This window comes from Erythrolamprus reginae, chromosome Z (genome assembly GCF_031021105.1).
Source record: "Erythrolamprus reginae isolate rEryReg1 chromosome Z, rEryReg1.hap1, whole genome shotgun sequence".
NCBI classification, from domain to species: domain Eukaryota; kingdom Metazoa; phylum Chordata; class Lepidosauria; order Squamata; family Dipsadidae; genus Erythrolamprus; species Erythrolamprus reginae.
In genome coordinates, this window is record NC_091963.1 from 80,533,162 (window position 1) to 80,558,613 (window position 25,452).

The window sequence follows — 25,452 nt, forward strand, 5'->3', positions numbered from 1 at the left end:
TTCATCCCCTTGGGTATTTCACAAAGAGATGTTTTCACAGCCCTAGTATCAATTAGAAAAAAATGTTCTTCCTCATATGGTCCCACTAAAAGATTTACCAAGGGTTCAGTGTGGGATGAAATTATAAACACCTGAAATTGTCATTCCTCTCCCATCAAAGCATACAAACTCTGGTTCCTTCTCTGATTTCTATTCTTCTGGGGGAAATTCCTTACAAAATGACCTTCATGTCCATAGGCAAAACATTGTTTATTTTCTGGAACCAGCGGTCTCCTCCACTGAGGCCTCCCCCTTCCAGCCAAGTCCGATGTCACACTACCTCTTCCTTTACTAGCCACCTCTTTTTTCTCCTATGCTTTCTCAGCTTTCAGCATAGACGCCATTAATTGTGCCTTCAGTCTGCTCTTGGCTTCCTCACAATTCACATAAACCTTTTGAGCAGCCTTTAATAATTTAGTAATATCTGCACTGGCCCAGTCTTCTAATTTCTGAATCTTCTTCTGAATGTCTGGTCAAGAGTTAGTTACAAACTGCATCTTAAGCAGTGCCTCGTATTTGGCACTCCCCGGAGTAAGACCAGAATATTTATTCAAACTATCTTTAATCCTATTAGGAAAATCATATGGGGTCTCACCTCTATGCTGTCCTATCTCAAAAGCCTTTTTCAAATTAGTTTCTTGTGGCACAGCTATTCTCCCCCCCTCTATTATAATCCTTTTCAAATCTTTCAATTGCCCTCTGCCAGCCTGCGTGTTTACATCCTACTCAGGGTCTACCAATGGATATTTCACATCTGCAGCCACTAGGTTTAATACCCCAGTCTGTGACTTGGTCCAGTAATTCATAGCAGCAGCACAGATTTGAGTCCTCTTCTGTGCAGTAAACAAATAACTTAGAATGTACTGGAGTTCTGCAAATGTATAAACACTTGGCCCCAAAAACAAATTTAAAGAGTCTGCTGTTCCAATAGGGTCACTATTCAAATTAGGCATTACTAATTTGTAGTTACCTAAATCAGAGGAAGTCAAGGGAACATTGACAAAGGTCGTAATGGCGTCACCTACTGCGTTCAGATCACTAGGTAACTCCCTAAGAGGTAATACCCTGGCCTTTGACCTAGTGACTTGATCAGAAGAAGAGAGTAACCTGATGCGAGGTTTTACATCTGCCTGCTCAGGAGACCCAGTAGGTCCAATCTGTGCACCCATACCAGCAGCCTGACCATAATCAGGGGGAGAAGATGGACAGAGAAGGTATCTCAAAGGGTCCCAGCTACTTCTATCCTCCTCCTTTTCATATAACGCAGTAACACTTCTCCCTGTCGCCACAAGGGGTCTCTCCCAGACCACATGATTCCACGGGATTACATAAGGGATTTGATCTGTCAACTCCTTTGCTTCCAGCACTCTTTTTAGGGTGTACAATCCAATACGGATCAGAATCCCCGTATTTATTCCATCTATAATTTGGCTTAATCAATATATGTTTGGGCCACACTGGTACAATATGTTATCATAAGCACTTTATCCAGAGTCTTAGTATAGGGCAATGGTTCTTAACCGGGGTACTATCGAACCCTAGGGGTTTGATGAGTTGGTCTCAAGAGTTCTGCTGAGCCTCCACCACGGAGGTCAAGACACACCCGACTCATTATGTAAATTCATGATGACACACCCCGCTTGGCCATCACTTACTGCAGATGATCACGTTACATTAATTGGCCAATCAGTGCTGTGGGGAATTTAGTGTGCTCAGTAGTCACCGTGTGACTGTCATAGTTGTACGTTGTGTGGTTTCTGTCTTAATATTTTAATCCATACTAACTATGTCGAGCAAAAAAAGAAAGTGGTTGGACGAATATGTACAACATGGATTCACATGTATCATGGAATGGGATGGGAGTCAGCGTCCTATCTGCATGATTTGCAGTGCCAAGTTGAGCAACTCTAGTCTCACACCGGCAAAACTGAAGGAACACTTCTTGAAGCTGCATGGAGATGGGGAATACAAGAAAACAACGCTTACTGAATTCAAGGTGAAAAGAGACAGATTTGATGAAAGGGCCACTCTGCCTGCTCTTGGATTTGTACCCGTGAACAAACCGATCCTCACCGCATCGTACGAAGTTGCTTACCTGATCGCAAAGCAGGGCAAGCCGCACACCATCGGTGAAACACTCATAAAACCAGCAGCGTTAAAGATGGCGAATCTGATACTCAGAACAGCGGCCGAAGGTAAATTATCACAAATTCCTCTTTCAAATGACACCATCAGTGACAGAATAGAGTGCATGAGTAAAGACATCTTAGCTCAAGTAGTCGCAGATCTAATTTCAAGTCCGGCAAAATTCAGCCTTCAACTCGATGAGACCACAGACGTTTCTAATCTAAGCCAGCTTGCTGTTTTCGTGCGCTATGTGAAAGACAACATGATAAAAGAAGAGTTTTTATTTTGTAAGCCTCTTACAACAACAACTAAGGCAGCCGATGTGAGGAAGCTTGTGGATGACTTCCTCAGAGACAACAATCTTTCATGGGATATGGTTTCTGCAGTTTGTATGGAGGGAGCTCCAGTCATGCTTGGAAAAAAGTCTGGTTTTGATGCGCTAGTAAAAGCTGATGCCCCACACATCATTGTTACGCATTGTATTCTGTACAGGCATGCATTGGCAACAAAAACTTTGCCTCCAAAAATGGCAGAAGTATTAAAAATTGTAGTGGAATGTGTGAACTATGTGCGAATTAGTGCTCTGAGGTACCGCATCTTCAGTGAGCTGTGTAAAAAAATGGGCTCTGAATTCGAGGTACTCCTGTGCCATTCTAATGTTCGGTGGTTATCCCAGGAACAGGTGCTGAATCGTGTTTTTGCCATGCGTGTGGAATTAGCCCTGTTTTTGCAAGAGCACCAACATTGTCATGCAGATTGCTTCAAAACTCCTGAGTTCATTCTCATTTTAGCGTACATGGCTGATATATTCGCAGCTCTAAATCATCTCAATCAGCAGATGCAGGGTGGTGCAGTCAACATCATGGAAGCAGAAGAAAACCTGAAGGCTTTAAAAAAAAACTTTATGGAAATGACGAACAGAGAACAATAACTTCGCAAACTTTCCCCTTCTGGACGACTGTGTAAGTAAGATCGAAGATGTGTCTGGAATTGGAGACATTTCTGTATCCATGGAACTGAAGCAAACAATTGCCATGCACTTAGATGAGCTTGCAAAGTATCTCGACAGATATTTCCCTACAACAGAGTCATATCCAGCATGGGTGAGACAGCCATTCACATTTGCTGTTGAGACAGCAGATGTCAATTATGAATACCTCGACGAAAACATTGAAATTCAAAAGAGCCAGGTTCAACAGCAACTCTTCAGAACAACAACACTCTCAACATTTTGGTGTCGACAGTTGGAAAGTACCCAATTATTGCTAAGAAAGTCCTGGAATTTTTTATACCATTTGTTATAACATATCTCTGCGAACAATCCTTTTCGAGGATGCTGGACATAAAAACAAAGAAAAGGTACAGACTTTGCTGTGAAAATGACATGAGAGTAGCACTTGCCAAGGTGAAGCCACGCATATCTGAACTGGTCTCTCAAAAACAACAGTCATACTGATTTGCAGGTATGTAATTTGTTGTGAGTTGCACTGTGTTGGTTTTGTTCTTTGATCAAGGTGATGTTCATGTGTACCCATAAAAAAACATATACCTATGTCTTGAATTTTGAAAAAAATCATATTTGATTTATCACTAAAGAAGGGTTCGGTGAATGTGCATATGAAACTGGTGGTACCTCAAACAAGGTTAAGAACCACTGGGTTAGAGGCTGGCCTAGATGCATACAAGTCATAGCCGCTACTGCTCTTTTGGTAGAGGAAAGCAGGAAATTAACTTTTGGTGGGGCTTTAGTGATAAGTAGTCCTCATCATGTAAGGAATGTGGTGATGCAAAAGGCTCATAGTGGCTTACTAGTTCTCGCTTATTGCAATATGAAGTGATTATTTTGTCACAAGAAAATTTAGTGCTCACTACAGATAGAAGAACCGTTGTACCTACCTGAACGGTCTTCTCAGTGCACTGGAAGGAGAGTCCAACATGGGTATTTCACCAATCCTATTGGTAGAGACTGAGTTAAAATTTATATATCAATTGAGCACCGCCCCCTCTGCTCTCCCCATGAGCCAGTTTTAAAAACGAAAAACCATAGTAAGAGGATAACCAAATTTTATTGTCAACAACTATTAACTGACTTAACTGCCCACTCCGGCGTCCCTGCACCCATAACAATACCGGGTGGGTTTGGACTCCAGTGCACTGAGAAGACCGTTCAGGTAGGTACAATGGTTCTTCTCCACTGCATCTGGAAGGAGAGTCCAACATGGGATATACCAGAGATTTTTAAGGCCCATGGGAGGGAGAAGGTCTTGTCAGGGACGTTGGAGAGGAACAAACTCACTGTAAAACACGTCTCCCAAAGGCTGCCTCTGCTGAAGCGAAGGAGTCCAACTTGTAATGACGTATGAAAGTCGAAGGCACCGACCACCTTGCAGCTCTGCAGATGTCATCTATGGACGCCTGGGTGACCCAGGCCGCTGAGGTGGCCGCACTCCTTGTCGAGTGAGCAGTCACTCCTGCTGGTATGGGTTGGTTACGAGCCTTGTATGCCTCCGCGATACAGTCTCTGATCCAACGACTAATGGAGGTAGATGAAAGTCCAAGTCCCTTTTTATCCTGCGAAAAGGAGATAAACAACTTTTCCATTTTCCGAAAAGTTTCTGTCCATCTAATGTAGATCTTAACCGCACGGCGTACATCGATCTTATGCCAGCGTAATTCCGACGGATGGCTGCCGTGGGTGCAAAAATCAGGAAGAATCAGTTCCTGTTTCCTGTGAAACTCTGTGTTCACCTTCGGTATGAAAGAAGGGTCTAATCTCAGCACTACCCTATCTGGATAGAAGATGCAAAGGTCAGGTCTTACCGACAAGGCAGATAACTCCGACACTCTCCGTGCCGACGTGATAGCCACCAGGAAGGCTGTTTTGATAGAAAGCAGTTGCAACGGTATGGATCTCAAAGGCTCAAACGGTGGCTTTGTTAACGCTCTGAGTACTAGCGTGAGGTCCCATGATGGAAACCTCCGAACCGGTGGAGAATGTTGGTTCGATGCTCCCCGCATAAAGTCCTTCACCCACGGATGGTAAGCCAAGGAGCGTACTTCTGCTACTTGTATCATGGTTGAAAGGGCCGCCACATGCCGTTTTAGAGTATTAAGCGCTAACCCACGTTCAATTCCAGCTTGCAGGAACTCCAGAACGGTAATCACCGATGCCTTTCTAGGGTTTATTTGCTGTTTGTCACAGAAACCGCAAAAGGCCGCCCACGTTGTCTGGTAGATCTGAGATGTAGATGGACGCCTTGCAGCCTGCATAGTGTCGATGACCTTCTCCAGTAAATTTAGTTGTCGTAGTCTGAGCCGTTCAAGTGCCAGATGGTCAGTTGAAGCCACTGGGGATCTGGGTGTTGCAGGTTCCCCTGGCTGAGGGATATCATCTGGTCCGGAATTCTCCATGGAGGTGACACCGACACTGCCACCAGATCGGAAAACCACGGGCGGCGGGGCCAGTGTGGAGCCACCAGCAACACCTCTGCCCTTTCCCTCAGGAGTTTCTCCACCACTCTTGGTATAAGGTTCGTTGGTGGGAACGCATAGAGTAGTCCCGGGGGCCAGGGGGCCATAAGGGCGTTGACCTTCTCCGCTCCTGGTTCTGGAAAGCGTGTGTAGAATCTCGGGAGTTGAGCATTCTGGGAGCTTGCAAAAAGGTCCACTAACGGGGACCCAAACCTGGTCACCATCTGCTGGAATAGGTCCGGGTCCAGTCTCCATTCTGATGGGTCTAAAGTGGACCGACTCAACCAGTCCGCCTGCGTATTGCTGACTCCTGCAATGTGCTCTGCTGACAGGGACTTCAGATGTTGTTCGGCCCAGCTGAAGAGGTTGTCCGTCTCTTCCATGAGGCGTTGCGACCTCGTGCCCCCTTGATGGTTCAAGTGAGCCCTGGTCGCGACATTGTCCGTGAGCACCAATACGTGCCTTTCTTGAACCAGTGGTGTAAATGTCTGTAGAGCTAGAAAAACTGCTCTTAGTTCTAGAAAGTTTATGTTGACCGACGATAGGTCCTCCGCCGTCCACAGGCCTTGAGCCATGTGGGCCCCAATGTGGGCGCCCCATCCGGTAAGGCTGGCGTCGGTGGTCAGGATGATCTGGTTCTGAATTTGGAAGGGAGAACCCTTGCCTATTGCGGGAGATGTTCCACCATCTCAAAGATTCCCTGACCTTCTGGGGTAAGCGCACCTGCTTGTGGGAATGGCTCACCTTGGTTCTCTGAGCTGGAAGCAGGAACCACTGTAGTGTCCTGATATGGTATCTGGCCCAGGGGACGATGCCAATGGCCGACACCAGGGTTCCCAGTATTTTTGATAGCAGTGATAATGGGACCGGTTTCTGCTGTATGCTGGACACTAAACGGCGTATGTTGTCCTGCCGTTCTGAAGAAAGTGACACCGTGCCCGCCTGGGTGTCTATAATGGCTCCTAGGTGCAGTAGTTTGGTGGTGGGTGAAAGCTGGCTTTTCTCCACATTGATGGTGAAGCCGTGGATTTCTAACGTGTGAATGGTCTCGTTTAGGTCTCTCCTTGCTGTTGACGGAGACCTGGACAATATGATTATGTCGTCCAGGTAGGCCATCAGCCTGATGGATCGTGCTCGTAAGCTGGCTGTTAGCACGTCCAGGAGTTTCATAAACGTCCCTGGGGCCGATGAGAGGCCAAACGGCATGGCCCTGTACTGGTAATGCCTCCCTTCGGTACAGAATCAGAGAAACCTGCGATGTTCTGGGTGAATGGGAACATGCAAGTATGCTTCCTTGAGGTCTATGGATGTTAAAAAGTCCTGAGCTCGGATGGAAGCCAGAATAGTCTGCAGGGAATGCATCCTGAACCTCCGGTATCTTACGAAGAGGTTCAGTTGCTTCAGGTTGAGGATCAACCTGCAGCCCCTGGAGGCCTTGGGGACGATGAAAATCATTGAATAGAACCCCTTGCCTTCCTCCTGCTGGGGGACCTGTTCTATGGCTTGGATGTCTAACAGGTGCGTAATTTCCCTGCGCAATTGCAGTTTCTTTTGAGATTCCTTTATCCTTGGACAGTGTAGGAAACGGTTGGGAGGCGGCTGAATGAATTCCAACCTGAGTCCTTGTGTAACCGTAGCCAGAGCCCATTTGTCGGAGGAGGTCGCATGCCAGGTAGTGTTGAAGCCCTGTAGCTTCCCTCCTATGGGCTGTGGGGCAGCCGAGTCATTTCGTGCGTTTAAAGCCTCTTTGGTTGTTTCCACGAAAGGGTCTTCTGGATTGTTGGTAGCCCCTCAGCCTGTCCTGAAAGGAGCCTTGGTCACTCCTATGGGACTGCTGATTGTATTGGCCCCGGGAAAAGGGCCGCTGGTTTTGGGTGGAACCGGAAGATGGGTCCCAACGAAAGGATTGGCGTCTCGAATATGGCATGGACCTTCAGTCCTGTCGTCTATTGGCCCTGGGAAGTACGTTCCTCTTATCTTTGTCCTCAACGAGGACTTTCTCTAGCAAGTCCCCGAAGAGTGTTGAGCCTTGGAAGGGACCGGAGGCCAGTCGCCACTTAGATTTAAGATCCGCCTGCCAGTTCCTTAGCCACAGGAGACGGCGAGACGACAGCGTGGAGAGTGGCGTCCGCGGAGAATTCCGCCGCTGCCAACTGCTTACTTAGGTCTTGGCGAAGGCGGCCGTCTTCGGGTCCAAGGCGGGATTGCATCTCCTGGATCCACAGCATTGATGCCCGGTTAATGAATTACGCTGCGGCGGCTGCCCTGAATCTCCAGCCGGACATCTGGTGTGCTTTGCGCAGCAATGTCTCCGTCTTCCTCTCCTCCGGCCTCAGGCTGTCACCGGTTTCTGAGGGCACCAATGCGCTGGAGACAAGCATCACGACTGGCTGATTGATGGGGGGAAATTCGAGGAGTTTTTCCACCTCCTCATTGAAGGTATAGAATTTCCTCTCGAGATTGGAAGGCCCCTGAGCCGCTGCTGGATGCTGCCAGGGCCTCTTGATCCCCTTCACGAAAATATCTGAGGCAGGGAAATGGTCGGACTCGGGCTGAGGCTCCTCGAGTAGGGCGGCCGAAGTTTTGCCTGTATCAGTGGCCTCCATTGCCTTTGCTGAGCCAGGGAGATTCATCACCTGTTTGGCCTTGTATAATAAGGTTTTAAAGAGAGCCGGTTTAAACAGACCAACCGTGGGCGTCTGTTCTGGCGTTGTCTCATCCTCTGAGAGGCCATACTCTGGGTCACTGTCCTCAAACTGAGCCGGTTCCTCTAACAAGGACCCCAAACCCGAGGGGGGCGGTGCCGACCATGAGCCTTTCATTTGTTGTGGATGCCTGCCATACTGCTGAGCCCCTGTTGCCATGCCCTGCGAATATGCATTGGCTATAATGTCCTGCAGGTCTGGGGGCAAGTTCTGCCACGCACCAGGCTGTGATTTCAAGCCAGCCGCCGTGGGGGTAAAGGTGGCAGATGGCCCCTGGGAGCTTCTCCCCCAATGCCCCGCTGACCCTGGTCTGGCCCAGGATGTGCTAGGAGAGGGCATGACCTGAGGAAGGGGCAGGAACTGCCTGTCTGGTGACCAGTCCCCTTCAGCAGTGACCCCAATAGACCCAAAGGTGGCTGGGGGCGACATAGGGTCTGAGGGTTGTCTCTGGGCTAGAGGTAACCCTGCTGGAGACGTCTGTAGGGCTGCTTCCAGCTTCTTTTCAAGCGCTTTAATGCGCTTTTCAGCCTCTTTAATTGAAGAGGAAGAGGCAGAAGAATGGGAGGACTTGGCCTTCTCTTTGCCCTTCCCTTTTGCCTTGTCCTTTGGTGGCGCAGGGGAGCCGGGCTTATCAGTGCCTTGGCGGTCCTCCATTTTACTCACGACAGCCGAGTTGGGTGCCAAAGACTTTCTGTTTCTGCCCTCCGGTAGCTGGGACTTTGCTTTGCCTCGTCAGGGTCATGCAAAATGGCGCTTTCGTCTTCTCTGGACTAGCGCCTGCGCACTAGGGCTGTCCAGCCCGTTCATGCTCTTTTGCCGCCTGGGGAAGCATTCTCGTGCCCAATGATGCGCCGCTGTATAGGGCCGCCCAACATGGCGGCGCCTGTGCCTCCGCGGCTCCCGGGTCAGTCGCCAGGGTCCCTCCGTCCACTGGAGGCTTCGACCCTTTCTCTCCTGCCTCTTGGCTTCCGGAGTGGTGGCTGCGGCGGCTGCGGCGGCGGCAGTGGCTTCGGCGGCAGCAGCCGCGCTGATCTCTCGATCAGCTGTTAGGCGCTCTGCTGCCGGCTTCCCTGAAGCGCCTTCGAGCCTCCCAGTGGGGGGGGCAAACCCCTCCCCTTCGGCTCACAGCCCTGGTATGGCCTCGGAGGCCAGGGACCCCAGGCTGGGTGCTCCTCTACGGGGTGTTCCCACGGAGGGAATACAAGACCCCTGAGGAGGATCGTTGGGGGTGTGTGCCCGCGGAGGGCAGAGACCCCGTTCCATATGTTCCGCTTCTTTCTTCTGATCTGAAAGACAAAGAAACAGGATTAAACAAGTAATAAACATTTTATTTAATTTTTTCTAATTTTTCCTAATTTTTAATTCCTAAGAACAAACTCAGTATGTCTCTACTCTTGGACTGAGTTTTTAAAACTGGTTCATGGGGAGAGCAGAGGGGGCGGTGCTCAATTGATATGTAAATTTTAACTCAGTCTCTACCAATAGGATTGGTGAAATATCCATGTTGGACTCTCCTTCCAGATGCAGTGGAGAAACCTCAATCCAGCTGAATTCTTATCTGGAGTGAGACAAGAGTGGAATGCTATAGAGCATGACTGTATGGAAGTGATTGATTTACAGACAAAAGTATGTGCAGAATTGAGAGACAGTGCAATTTAAGGAGGAGTAAATCTATTCATTGATGGATCATCTCGAGTGGAAGACGGAAGAATGGTTGTGCTGTAGTGAATGTGGATATGAATGAAGAATTGGATTCTGGGAAACTATCATTAGAATGGTCAGCTCAAACATGTGAGGTATTTGCCTTATTACAAGCTTTAAAATTGCTATCAAATAATGCGTAAACTATATATACTGATTCTAAATATGCATTTGGTATATTGCATCCATTTTGGAAAATTTGGAATAGAATTAAAGGATGTATTTTTAAGACAATATATACAAGGATTGTCACAGTGTTTTTCTCATTTAAGGTCTAAGGGACTATTGGCGCAAACTCTTCCGCTTGATTTCGAGGTGCATGATCTAAAGAGTGGTGACTGGGTCCTGGTTAAAGCCCTGAAGGAACATAAACCACAACCTGTCTGGGAAGGGCCTTTTAAAGTCCTGATTACGACAGAGACGGCTATCTGAACTAGAGAAAGAGGTCGGGTTCATCATTCTCAAATAAAGGGACCAGTACCTGCACCAGATGATTGAGTGAACTTTAACAATCCAACAACACCTTCTGGAACCAGAGGAAAAGGAGGAAGCAGTGACAGTTTTGTTATTTTTAATAAATGGAATTTTGGGGGGTAGAACTTTGCATTTGGTTAGGTATAATTCTCACTTATACTGACATTACTGAGTGGCTAAAATCTATGCTGTGGAATTCTGTGGATGTAAGTCCCCGAATTCAGGAGATTAGTGTATAAAACAAAACATTATATACAAACCAAGCACTGGGGGGCGGGGGTAGTCCACATAACAAATAGCAGTATGGATGTGATAATAAAGTTGGTGATTGTCCTATGGAATATTATATTGTATACACAAGTAGGGATGGGAGCAGAAGCTGTGTTGCCTAGTTACCCAGTGACATGGAAGCAGCTTTGTTTCCATACTGAACTTGAGGAACAGTATACACAGCAGCAGTAACATTAATTGAACATGATTCGGAAGTGGAAGCTGGAGTGTGTATTAGATCCACTTACAGTGATGGAATGAACATGGGAAGATATCCACGGTGTAATCGTACCTATGATATAGAAAGGGAGTTGCAAGGCATAGCTAATAGAATGGAATTCATGCACAAGCAATGTTATGAGATATATGGAAATTACACTCCTTCATATTAGAAATTCAGGATTATAGAAGAGGGATTAATGTTGTCATATCATGAAATAAAACACCCTCCAAACTTGTATTCTTACGTGGCAACATAGCCTATATGAAACTGCCTTATGTATGGAAAGGTAAATGTGCAATTGGCTATGTAAGTGAAAGGAGACTTAGATAAACAAGAGAAGCAGGAGACTTGGTAAAAAAAGAGGGAAATGTTTTTCTAGAATTAATCAAAATAGCATTAAATAGTTCCTCTTTCTGTGTAAAAGGAGAAGTGACAGTTTCAGATATAATGTCTACATGCTTTGTTGGAGTTCCAGTACCAGGAAAATTCTTATTTGAAGAGGTAAAAGGAGAAGTGACAGTTTCAGATATAATGTCTACATGCTTTGTTGGAGTTCCAGTACCAGGAAAATTCTTATTTGAAGAGGTGAAGGTCGTTATAAAGCCTAATAATTATAAACTTGCAAAGGTAATTACCTTATTTGGAAATCCAATTAGACCCACTAAATGGACTAATCAAAAAGTTGGTAATTGTAGTAAAATATGTATTACTAGCCTATGACTGTGTGGTATATCGGCAACCAGAAAAGAAATTAGACAAAGTTGCAGATACATCAGTACATACAGATAATATATTTATCTGCACTGAGAAAGAAGAAGTTGAAGCCTTAGGACAGGTCTTATATCTGCCTATGGGATGGTTCCTATTTTGTGGCTTATATGCTTATGCTTTTGTTCCTGAAAATGCAGTGGGTGGTCCTTGCACTATAGGACGTTTGATTTCATTTATGCGGGTAGCACATTTTAAGGATATTCATCAAGAAACACAATTTTATTATGAGATGATGAATACTACACTATATAATAATAATCACATATCACCAGATATTATAATAGAAAGTGACATAAAGGAACGAACACAAGATCATGTCCAAGAAGGTGGGGAAATAGCACATATATCCCATGAACATATACCAGCACAATGGCCAGTGCAGTGGCCTATTTCACCCATGTTATTCAATCCAAACCAAGAAAACATCTATAGGAAAAAAACAATCTATTGCCCAGGTATATGATGTAGATGAAGTGATGAAGTGATACTTTTATCTAGAGTGGAGGCTGGGTTATTAAGTATATTTGGTTTGCTACCCAATACAATCATGATTTTTCCGGTTCCGGTGGAGCAGCGAGAAGGGGGAGAGGAAAGCTGCTCCGCCGGAGAACGGGGGGAACATCGTAGCATAGAAGTTTTTAGCAAGTGCAGCAGCTTATTTTTCAAACAACTAAGGAGGGGAGAAGTGCCGGCGTTAGAGGACCCTGTTCCTGAAAAGCGCTGAAGGCATCGGGAGCCGATCTGCCGGTTGACTGAGATTGGCTGAGACTCCGAAAATGGTGGCCGCTATTACACCTTGAGCCGCCGATCCACCAGAAACGTTTGCCACCCGAATCGTCTTCCGCAAGCTACCCAAACCACCTACTGTCCTTCTGTGTTGCCCACTGTCAACTGGACCGTCTGTTGTCGCCTGCTGCCTTTGGCGTTGTGGGAGAGCCGACAGAGGGAGGAACGTTAGAGACATTGAAGGCACCGAGACTAATCAGCTGGGACTCGGGAAATGGCGGCTGTAAGAAAAAACTAAGCCGCCCATCGCCTTCCGTCTGCCGCCCCGACCTGAGACCTGGGAGGAGACAGGAGAGACTGGAGAGACGGTGAAGGACTGTGACCTTTTTATTGCTGAACTGGCCAGACAGCCCTGACTTATTGGACTGGACAGACCTGGAATGCCAGGACACAGAGTAGTGGGGGCGCCTGACATCGAAGGGAATGTCGTCCATTGGTGGAAACTGGAAAGTACCAATTACTATGGAGAGGAAGGTTGCCGTGAAGAGGAAGGGCAAAAAAGATCGTGACTGTCTATGCTGAGATCGTGAGAAGGCTGCCCAGGGGCGGTTTGGGGGGCTGTATGGAACCACGGAGGGGGTGGAGAGCTGGAGATGTTGCCCAGTAGAACTGATAATTGCTGGAGGGTGACTGGGGCAACCAACGAGTGTTGGGATTGTCATAGGGAAAGAAGATCCGGAACAATCCCAACTGAGCCAAATGGCATTGGACCTTTTAAAACTTTGTCAACCAGGACTGGCGTCCTCTTGCTGCTGCTTTATTTATTATTTTTTCTATCTTAGATCTATTAGCTAATCAATCATTCCTATGCTATTTTTTGTTATGTCTCTATGTCTTTATGTTTTTCTGTTTTTAATTAATCTTAAGGGGATTAAATTATATATGCTCGTGGGTGGTGGAATGAATGGGATTGTTTTATTAGTATTTTAATTAACATATTTTAATTAATCATTGGGCTTTTTAAAATGATGAATGGTTATGACTATTGGAATGAATGGGATGGATTGAATGGGGGTTGGTGGGATGGATGGGATGGGGCGGGAGGGTGGGATTATGATATAGATGAGGTGAATGGATATGGTATGAATGAAATGTTTGGCACACCTGACGCTGGAGAGGTAGGAGGGGAGGGGCACCTTTCTTCGGGGTGACAGAGGGTCAGAATATTCTGGTCTTGCTGGGGAGAGGCAGATATGGTGGGAGTCATAGAGCTAGCCGTTACAAGGGAAGAAGGGATCGCTGCTTAATAGCAATCCCTTCTTCCGGCTCCGTGAGCTCGACCCAGATTACTGGTGTTGAGTGTAATCCTGGCCCTGGGTTCAAGCTGCTGCTACTAAATGCAAGGTCGGTGGTAAATAAATCTCTCCTCATCCGGGAATTGATCCTGGATGAGGAGGCCAACCTGGCATGTGTGACTGAAACTTGGCTGGGCCAAGAGGGAGGAGTTCCTCTCTCTGAAATTTTCCCAGCCGGGTTTCAGATATGGCATCAGCCTCGACCCCAGGGAAGGGGGGGAAGGAGAGCCTTTGCCTGCGTAGACTCGTTGCTCCAGAGATTGTGGGTAGTGAGTCCCTCCTGGTGAAGTTGAACTTAGGGGTTCAGGTGGACTTGTTACTCACATACCTGCCTCCCAGCTGCGTGTCAACAGCCCTGCCTGTGCTGCTCGAGGAGGTAGCCGGGCTGGCGGTGGGGTTCCCCAGACTTATTGTCTTGGGGGAATTTAACCTACCGTCGCTTGGTGAAACTCTGGGCTAGCACAGGAGTTCATGGCCACCATGGCAGCCATGGACCTGACTCAAGTAGTGCAGGGTCCGACTCACGATGGGGGACATGCACCCAACATGGTATTCCTCTCTGAGCAACTGAGTAATGGTCTGAGATTAAGGGGCTTAGAAGCGCTGCCTTTGTCATGGTCAGACCATTTTCTATTGCGGCTTGACTTCCTGGCTCCAATCCTCCCCCGCAGGGAGGCGGAACCGACTAGGTGGTTCCGCCCCAGACACCTGATGCACTCATCCACAGTTCGGCAGACTCTCTTGCTGTGGTCTGGAACAAGGCTGCAGCGGAGGCTCTTGACCGGATTGCGCCGTTGCGACCTCTCCGCAGCACTAGACCCCGTAGAGCTGCATGGTTCATTGAGGAGCTCCGGGAGTTGAAACACCAGAAGAGACGTCTAGAGAAGCGATGGAGGAAGTGTAGGTCCGAATCTGATCGAACACTTGTAAGAGCTCATATTAAGACTTACAAAGTGGTGCTCAAGGCAGCAAGATGCACATATCATGCTGCCTTGATTGCATCAGCAGAATCCCGCCCGGCCGCTCTGTTTAGGGTGACTTGCTCCCTTCTTAATCAGGGGGGAGTTGGGGAGCCCTTACAGAGTAGTGCAGAGGACTTTAACACATTTTTTGCTGATAAAATCGCTCAGATCTGGGAGGACCTCAACTCCATTTGGATAACAGAGTCGACTGACAATGAGGCTCATACTTGTCCATCTGTCTGGGAAGAGTTTGATCTGGTGACATTTGATGAAGTGGACAAGGCCATTGGAGCTGTGAGTTCCGCCACCTGTTTACTGGATCCGTGTCCCTCTTGGTTGGTTTCGGCCAGCCGAGAGTTGACACGGAGCTGGGTCCAGGAGATTGTCAATGCTTCTTTAAGGAGGAGGTCCTTCCCGGCTCCCTACAAGGAGGCACATGTGCGCCCCCTCCTCAGGAAGCCTTTCCTGGACCCAGGCGTGCTTAATAACTACCGTTCAGTCTCCAACTTTCCCTTTATGAAGAAGGTTGTTGAGAAGGAGGTGGCGCTCCAACTCCAGCGGTCCTTGGAAGAAGTCGATTATCTATGCTCTCAACAGTCAGGATTTAGGCCCAGCTACATCACGGAAACTGCTTTGGTCACGCAGATGGATGATGTCTGGCGGGCCCGGGACAGGAGTTTATCCTCTGTCCTGGTGTTTCTTGACCTCTCAGCGGCTTTCAATACCATCGACCATGGTATCCTTCTGCACCGGCTGGAGGGGTTGGGAGTGGGAGGCACTGTTCTTCAGTGGTTCTCCTCCTACCTCGGTGTTAGTGGGGAGTCAGAGGTCAACCTCTAGGTCTCTCCCTTGTGGGGTGCCTCAGGGGTCCCCACTGCCATTTAATATCTACATGAAACTGCTGGGTGAGATCATCCAAGGGCATGGGGTGAGGTATCATCAGTATGCTGATGATACCCAGTTATACATCTCCACCCCATGTCCAATTAGCGAAGCAGTGGAAGGGATGTGCCAGTGTCTGGAGGCTGTTGGGGTCTGGATGGGTGTCAATAAGCTCAAACTCAACCCCAACAAGACGGAGTGGCTATGGGTTTTGCCTCCTAAGGACAATTCCATCTGTCCGTGCATTAATCAGGGGGGGAATTATTGCTCCCCTCGGAGAGGGTTCACAACTTGGCGTCCTCCTCGATCCATAGCTAACATTGGAACATCATCTTTCGGCTGTGGCGAGGAGGGCATTTGCACAGGTTCGCCTGGTGCACCAGTTGCGGCCCTATTTGGACAGGGAGTCATTGCTCACAGTTGCTCATGCCCTCATCACCCCAAGGTTCGACTACTGCAATGCTTTCTACATGGGGCTATCTTTGAAAAGTGTTCAGAAACTTCAGATCATGCAGAATGCAGCTGCAAGAGCTATTCTGGGGTTACCTAGGTTCGCCCACGTCTCTCCAACACTCCGTGGCTTGCATTGGCTGCCGATCAGCTTCCGGTTACAATTCAAAGTGTTGGTAATGACCTATAAAGCCCTACATGGCATCAGACCAGAATACCTCCGGGACTGTCTTCTGTCGCATGAATCCCAGCAGCCGATAAGGTCCCACAGAGTTGGCCTTCTCCAGGTCCCATTTATTAAACAATGTCATCTGGCGGGCCCCAGGGGAAGAGCCTTCTCTGTGGCAGCCCCAGCCCTCTGGAATCAACTCCCCCAGAGATCAGCACTGCTCCCACCCTCCTTGTCTTCCATAAATTGCTTAATACCCACTTATATCGCCAGGCATGGGGGAATTGAGACATCTCCCCCAGGCTTATATAGTTTTGTGTATGGTATGCTTGTGTTATATGGTTTTAAATGATGGGTTTTTAGATACTTTCTTTTAAATATTAGATTTGTTACATTGCACATTGTTATTATTATTGTTGTGAGCCGCCTCGAGTATGTGGAGAGGGGCGACATACAAATCTAATAAATTATTATTAATTATTATTAAATCTTTCAAAGATCCTGGAGTGCTAGGGAACTGCCAGGGGACTGGAAAAGAGCTGATGTAGTTCCAATCTTTAAAAAAATGGAAAAAAAGAACAGAGAAAAGAAAACACCAGGTAGAGAACGCGCAGCAGGTAGAGTGCTGTACTGAAGGCCACTGAAGCTAAATGTAGATCTGTAGGTCAGCGGTTCAAATCTCATCACCGGCTCAAGGTTGACTCAGCCTTCCATCCTTCCGAGGTAGGTAAAATGAGGACCCAGATTGTGGGGCAATATGCTGGCTCTGTTAAAAAGTGCTATTGCTGAACTTCTGGTTGTGATGTCACGCTGCCGCCGGGCGATTCCCGACTCTCTGGGATTGTTTTCGGCCTTTTGAGAGTTACGATTGCCGTACCGGGCGACCGTGGACCCGTAGAGCTCACGGTTTCTAAGAGGAAATTCCAGCGCACCCGGGGGTAGCCGGCAGGCCCCCCAGGGAGCGGGGAAACCCCTCCTGATCGTCTCTTAAAGAGATCTGTCATCCAGGCAGATCTGGAAGCGCGGCATTCTTGATTCATTGGAGGAAGCCGTGGTAGCGACGAAGCATTTTTCAGGATTTGAAAGATTTTGAGTGGCACTTTGGATTTTGAAAGCCCAAGAAAGTAACCCCTTTGTGGCATGAGAATTGGTCTTTTTCCCCCTAAACTTTAACAGACTAGGAAGCGGCGACTGCAACTTCTCTTTTTTTCCAACCTAAAAAACATGGCTGCAATGACAGCAATAAAAGCCGGGTAGGCACAAACAACATACTTTTGCTGGACCCCAGCATCAGACTTTCATACTATTGGATTGGCAGACATATTGACCGCAAAGGGTGAGAGACTTTAGAACGTGCTGAAGGCAGGAGAAGGTAGGAGAAGCAAATTTTTTGTTGGATTGCTTTAGTTGTCAGGACTAAAAAACTTTGATGGAGTGAATCAAATCCCATTAACGTTATAACAACTTTATATCAACCGGAATTTCCCTATATACTCTGTGTCCATTTACCGTATACCTTTTTTCCTACCCATGGTTTTTTTGTCTTTTTTTTCCTTTTTTTGGTTACTGACCCAACTATTTCGTAGACCCACATGACTCTATTTTTGTTTTTCTAGTATTTAGTATTTAGACAACACTACTTATATTTATTGGATCCCATCTGGACATTTGAAGACTTGGACATTTAGACATTTACCCGATTTCAACAGTAACAATAGACTAATTCCCCATTGATTAATTACTCATTAACTTTTTTGAATCTATTTGGAACTTTCACAATCAATTTACTGTTTGAACTTGTCTACCTTTCTACCGAGACTGTTTCTATGTATTGAACCAACACATCACTTATTGGATTAATTTAGCTGTTGAATTTACTACATCTACAGGACCTACAAAACCTACTACTGTACAAGCAAAACAACGTCACAAGTATTTAAAGAAGAAATTAATGTTTTACTGTTTCTTGGACTCTTTATATTTATCGTTATATTTATTTTCATATTTATAGACTACTTTATTACTTGATATTTAAATTTAGATTTAGATCTATGCTATGCTAAACTTATATTAACTTTATAATAAATTAGATTAAGTTGTATTAACTACTAAGATCTACTAAGTATATATTATAATTTTTTTTAAAAAATATATACAATATACATTTTGACTGTGCTTGATAATATAAATTTATAATTTACATTAATATTTAATACACTACCTTAATACCTAATATATTTACTCTAACATTTAAACAGCTTAATTCAACTCCCAACAGCTGAATTATATATATAGTATACTGTTTAGAATCTTGTAAACATAGTAAAGTATAGTGTATTTGTTTTTATATGATGAGTTTTTTGCACTTCTTTATTTAAAACAAAAATCTCATATTTGAATCAACTTGATTTTTCTGAGCTTTATTGATGAACTGATTGTTCCTCTTTTACTGTAATTTTTCAGATTGACCATACCCTCATTATATATTTCTAGGGTATACCTTAGATATTATACTTCCTATATAATTTTTGAAACCTCTGAACTTCTTCTTTTATATTAATGTTTTACCCTTCCAGACACTATAACTATCTTTAATCTCCTTTCAACCCACTGATATTTAATATCTATTAACTATACTAATTTCACCTGTACAATTAACTTTCAAAACTGTATGATTACATTGGACTTTATTCTGAACAAATTTAAGATGTCTTCTTCAACTCAATCTACCATAACAAAATCTTGGAAGAAGAACACTGCACAACCATCGACTTCTGCTTCCCAACATACTACAGAAATGGCCCCAGTGGAAAAAGCATCTACGATATAACCCCCACAATCAGCACCGGTGATTACCGTAAACTCACTCTTTGATATGATGACAAGATGCAGGAGTCGATAGACTGGAACTATGACCTTTTAACAGGAACCATAGGAGTAATGAAGGAGGATATAAAAAAAATCAGAACACCAAGATCTACCCCATATTATTGGTGAGATACTTGCGAACATCACAGGTAAGACTCCCCAGGAAATGATTGGCCATACAGACAAAATTTATCGAATCTCGACCTCCTATGCAAGACGCCATAGGCTTCCAAGAGAAGTACATATTAGATTCCTCAAAAGAACCATCCAAGATGAGGTATACAATATGTCCAAAGAAATTAAGGTATCTCACAAAGGTAGAGAAATTGTTGTGCTTCGTCAAATCCCAAGGCGTGTCAGAGACAAAAGGAAACTATATCAAATGATAGTTAATAAGCTAAACAAGAATAATATCCCATTTAGATGGCTTATTCCTGAAGGAATAATGGTGACTCTGATAGATAAAAAGTACAAAATTACATCTCCCGACGAAGCAAAGGAATTTTATTATCAAGTTCTCAAACCAGTCAAGGATATAGGACCAAGAGAAGATGATAACAAAGATAAGCCTATTTCTGAAGAGCTCAGCTCGCAAGAAAACTTACTAGATAAGGATTGTGAAACCAAACAACCGGATGACGAATACGCAAGGAAAGGACCAACAACGCAAGCTGAAGCCCGAAAAGAAAAAGACCTTACATACTAACTCCCAACAAAATCAGATTACAATATTTTTGGCTAATATTAATGGCTTAAATTCGTCTCAAAAGAGAGCTAAAATTTTTCACAAATTGATTAATTATAATTAATATGTAGTATGTTTTCAAGAAACACATGTTTTGAAAGATGAGGTTAATTTACTATATTTTCCCACTCTCAGAGATCTTTTCACCGCATCAGCGTCTGTTAAAATAAGAGGCATAGCTATATATGTTAAAAAAACTATTTTTCCAAAACTTATTTATGACGAACCAAACGATCAAATACTTATAGTTGAATTAAACTTAGGACACAAAAAAATCAACATCATAGGAATATATGCTCCCTCTAACAACCAATCTACTTTCTTTAATAATTTGCATGAAAAAATACTAGATCTAGAATGAAAACACAATGAGAATTGTCCACTTTCTTCGAATTTAATTATAATGGTGAGACATCCCAACAGGTTGTATGGGATGCGACCAAAGCTTATATACGAGGAATTTACATATCTTATTTATCAAATAAAAGAAAAGAAAAACAAGAGAACCTACAAAAATTAAATACAAGTTTAAAACATACTGAAAAAGCTTTCCAGATGGACCCTAAAAATGTTTCACTTCTGACAGAAACAAAAACTATTAAACATCAAATAAACCTAATAATACAACAGCAAAATTTAAAATGGCAAAACAAATACACTTTGAATCGGCCAATAAACCAGGTCGATGGTTGGCCCTCAAATTAGCCCATCAAAAACTAGATAAGAATATTGATAATTTTGGAAATTTGAAGTCTACTAACCCTAATAAAAAACAAATAATCTACAACTTTTATGAACAATTATACAACACAGTTAAAATAGATGAAAAATGATACTAAACTACTTACAAAAAAATAAAAAATATCAATAAATGATCAACAAAGACTTATGTTAAATGATGTAATTACTATTACAGAACTTTAAATTGCTACTGTAAAACAAAAGAATAATAAAAACAACATCAAGACATACTCCAACCTATAATGTTACATATTTATAATGATGCACTTTTACATGCACGCTTCCGAATTCTTGGTTGGAAGCGTATATAACATTAATACCAAAAGACAACCAGAATAGAGAATCCATTGAAAATTATAGACCTATATCACTGCTCAACACTGACTACAAAATCTTCACCTCAATAATTGCAGACCGCCTAAAGAAAATTTTAAACATTATTATTCATACAGACCAAAATGGGTTTTTGCCATCGAGAAATATATCAACCAACACAAGAGTAATATTAAATATCCTTGAATTCTACGATAAACACTTTGATAAACCAGTAGCTTTAATTTTCATGGACTGAAGGAAAGCATTTGATAGTTTACAATGAATTTAGCCAAATTCAGTTTGTAGACTTCAGTGAAAATTTCCTCAATCTAGTTAAAGCTATTTACTCCCAACAATTCACAAAACTTCTCTTTAACAACAATATTACTGAAAAAATACCAATGACAAAAGGACTAGGGTGCCCGTTAGCTCCACTGATTTTCATTTTGGCCATAGAAACACTTTTAAATAATATAAGAAATAATAATTCAATCCATGGTATCAATATCAAAAAAGAACAATTCAAATTACAAGCATTTGCGGACGATGTTGTTTTCATTGTACATGACCCAATAGAAACTGCCCCGATCTTATTACATAAAATATATAAATTTGGAGAAGTATCTGGCTTAAAAATCAACAAAAGAAAGACTCAGATGCTAACTAAAAACATGACCCCCGAACAAATTATCCTTCTGGAAGATCTGATCAATATAAAAGCAGTCAAAAAAATTAAATACTTGGGTGTATGGATGACCTCAAACTATAATACCATAAAAAAGGATAACTATGATCAATTACTTCAAAATACCAAAAAAGATTTAATAAGATGGTCTAAACTGAATCTTTCCTTGATGGGGAAAATATTTGCCATTAAATCTAACATCCTCCCAAGATTTTATATATTTTCCAAGTTGCACCCATAAATTTGAATAAAATCTTTTTTGAAACTTTACATAAGAAAATTCAGAAATTTATATGGTCAAAAAAAAAAGGCCAGAATCAAATTAAAAAATCTCCAAGATCATAGAACTAGAGGTGGCCTTGGACTTCCCAACTTTCAACTATATCACCAAGCAGTGATTCTAACAATGCTAAAAGACTGGATGACTCTTAGCAATACAAGATTGCTAACTCTTGAAGGCTTTGACCTTCAATCTGTGTGGCACTCTTTTTTGATGATGGATTCCCAAAAAAATCCAACTATTTTAAACATCACTATCTACGAAAAACCATAATAACAACTTGGCAACACATTAAAAAGAACCATTACCACTCCTTACCGAGATGAATATCACCCAGCGAACTAATTATTTACCCTAACCTTTTTTCTCCTTCCAGACTACTGATATATCAACAATTACTTGATGAAAACAATATCTTGCTAACAAAACAACAACTACATGATATAGGGATTAATTTGGACTGGTTAACCTACTTACAAATCAATTCAAAATATAACGACCATAAAAAAAGACTTGGTTTCCAAAAAAATAACACAATTGACCAAATTCTCCATGGCCCAACCGTAAAAATGATTTCTAAATTATACAATTACTTATTAGTGCACGATAATTTTGAAGAGCAAGTTAAAGGTTGCATGATCGCCTGGTGCCAAAATTTTGGTTATACCATTAATCTTGCAGAATGGGAAAAAACATGGAGTATAAATTATAAGATGACCCTGGCAATGTCATATAAAGAAAACCAACTGAAAATGTTTTATCGATGGCACCTTCCTTCAGCCAGGTTATCCAAAATGTTTTCAAACTTATCTTCCAAATGCTGGAAATGCAAAACAAAACCAGGAACATACTATCATTTATGGTGGACCTGTACCTATGTTAAAAAATTCTGGAAAGACATTAAAATTCTAATTGACCAAGTCATATCGATAGACCTAACAACCTGTATTATTCCTCTTAGGGACATTTAGACAAAAACTTACACGTCAAGAAAAATATATCATCTTACAGATATTAGGGATTGCTAGAATTTCCTATGCCCAAACCTGGAAGCAGGAGATAACTCCTTCCATTATAACAGTTATTTTTAAAATTATGGAATGCAGCGAGATTACCAAAATAACTATGGAAATTCAAAATAAAAAAGAATCTGATTTTTATAAGATCTGGGACAAATGATATTGATGGATCACAGAAAATAAATACCAACTTTTTATCACTCAGTAAATTCATATCATCTTCGAATGTTCTAAATGAAAATATTAGATACCAATATAACGAATCCAAGTACAGTGGAACCCCGACATAAGAGCTGCTCTACTTAAGAGCAACTCGAGATAAGAGCTGGGAGGGGAGAGATATTTTTGTTCTACTTACAAGCCCAAATTCGAGATACAAGCGCCAAGGAGCTGTCTCCTGAAGCCAAACGCTAACTTCCGCGTTCAGCTTCAGGAGACAGCTGCGAAGCGGCGCGCGTGTTTTAAAAGGTTGCAGCCGGCCTGGGGGGCTCGGGGGGGTGCTTGCAGCTTTCTTTCTTGCTCTTTTTCTTTCTCTCTTTTACCTTCCCTTCTATTTCTTCTTTTCTTTCTCCTTCCCACCTTCTTCCCTCCCTCCCTCCCTTCACTCATTCCTCTCTTACTCTCCCCTTTCATAAGTTTCCTTGCTTCCTTCCTCTGTTCCTGTCCCTTCCCCCTTTCTTTCTTTCTTTCTTTCTTTCTTTCTTGCTCTTTTTCTTTCTCTCTTTTACCTTCCCTTCCTCTATTTCTTCTTTTCTTTCTCCTTCCCACCTTCTTCCCTCCCTCCCTCCCTTCACTCATTCCTTTCTTACTCTCCCCTTTCATAAGTTTCCTTGCTTCCTTCCTCTGTTCCTGTCCCTTCCCTCTTTCCTTCCTTCCTTCCCACCCTCCGTCCATTCATTCACCCATTCCTCTCTTGATCGCTTAAAGCCGGTCCCTGGTGCAAAAAGGGTTGGGGACCTCTGTCCTACAGGATTGGGTGGCAGAGAAGTTGAACATATGTAAATTTAAAAGTTTAAGAAAGTTTACAAGTTAAGTGAAAGAAACTTCATTATTCATTTATATGTACATGTACATTTCTTCATTAAAAACATGTCTTTCTGCATAATTTAGACTAACTTTGTGAGTTTTTTGAGGGCTGGAACCAATTAAAATTATTTACATTAATTCCTATGGGGAAAAGTCGTTCGAGATAAGAGCTGCTCGACTTAAGAGCCCAGGTCCGGAACGAATTAAACTCGTATCTCGAGGTACCACTGTACAGAAAATAATTAATTCGACTTTGTAGACAACATTTTTCCAACACAATCTTTTTTTCTCCTCTCTCTTTTTTCTATATTGATTTGAAATGAGAACTAAATCACATCTTTATAATACAATCATTTATTACTGTTTCAACTCTATACTGAATCTTTACATTCTTCTATTATATACTCCAACTACTTTATTCTATTAATATGTGATTTTGCAGATCCTTCTCATCCCTTTCCCTATCTCCTATTCCCCTTTATACTTACCTACCCTCCATTTCCTATTTCCAATTTTTCCCCCTTTTGGGTCATGTATAAGGATGTTTATTATTATGGACTATGTATATTTTCTTTATAATACGTAATGTAATATTACAAAACAAATATTCAAAGATATTGTCAATTCTCTGTATACCTCAAATTTTTTTGCATTACGATGTATTTATTTGCTTACCTTTGTATACCCTTTTCATCCTTGGACCCTTTCTCCCCACTTCCCCTCCCTTTTTTTCTTTTGTAAAACTCAATAAACTATTTTTTGTTAAAGTGCTATTGCTAACATGTTGTAAGCCGCCCTGAGTCTAAGGAGAAGGGCAGCATAAAAATCAATCAAATGAATAAATAAGTAAGTAAGTAAGTAAGTAAATACATACATAAATAAAATCCAGGAAACTACAGACTTATCAGCCTGACCTCAATATCAGGGAAGATTTTGGAAAATATAATCGAGCAACAAATCAATGAACACCTAGAAACAAATAAAGTAATAACCAAAAGCCAACATGGATTTGTCAAAAACAGATCATGCTAGACTAATCTTATTGCATTCTTTGACAAAGTGACAAAATTAATGGACCAAGAGAATGGTGTTGATGTGGTTTACTTGGACTTGACAAACTAGAACATAACCTACTAATAAATAAAATAGAAAAATGTGGGATGGACAGAAACACCACCAGATGGATTCAAAGCTGACTAATCAACCACACTCAACACATAGTGCCAAATGGAATTGCATCTACATGGAGGGATGTATGCAGTGGAGTACCCTAAGGCTCTGTCTAAGGCACAGTACTCTTTAAAATCTTCATCAATGACTTGGATGAGGGGATAGATGAGGAACTTAAGAGACAACTAGATCTTGGAGAGACAAACTTATACGTAGATTACCATGCTGACTGTATCAAATTCAAGACCCACAACCCATCCTACATCTTGCAGCCTAGA

The 25,452-nt window shown here is 43.1% G+C and overlaps 2 protein-coding genes across 12 annotated transcripts in view; both read right to left on the minus strand.

Moving 5' to 3' along the window:
* TRAK1 (trafficking kinesin protein 1) overlaps nucleotides 1–25,452 on the minus strand; it is a 709,911-nt gene that overhangs the window by 72,290 nt on the left and 612,169 nt on the right. The gene's annotated exons all lie outside the window — the stretch shown is intronic.
* Nucleotides 4,402–25,452, minus strand: part of LOC139153446 (uncharacterized) — a 219,879-nt gene continuing 198,828 nt past the window's right edge. The window contains exon 2 of the mRNA XM_070727398.1: nucleotides 4,402–6,142. Coding sequence (XP_070583499.1) covers nucleotides 4,459–5,892 — 1,434 coding nt within the window. The 5' untranslated portion in view covers nucleotides 5,893–6,142 and the 3' untranslated portion in view covers nucleotides 4,402–4,458. The remainder of the gene's footprint in view (nucleotides 6,143–25,452) is intronic.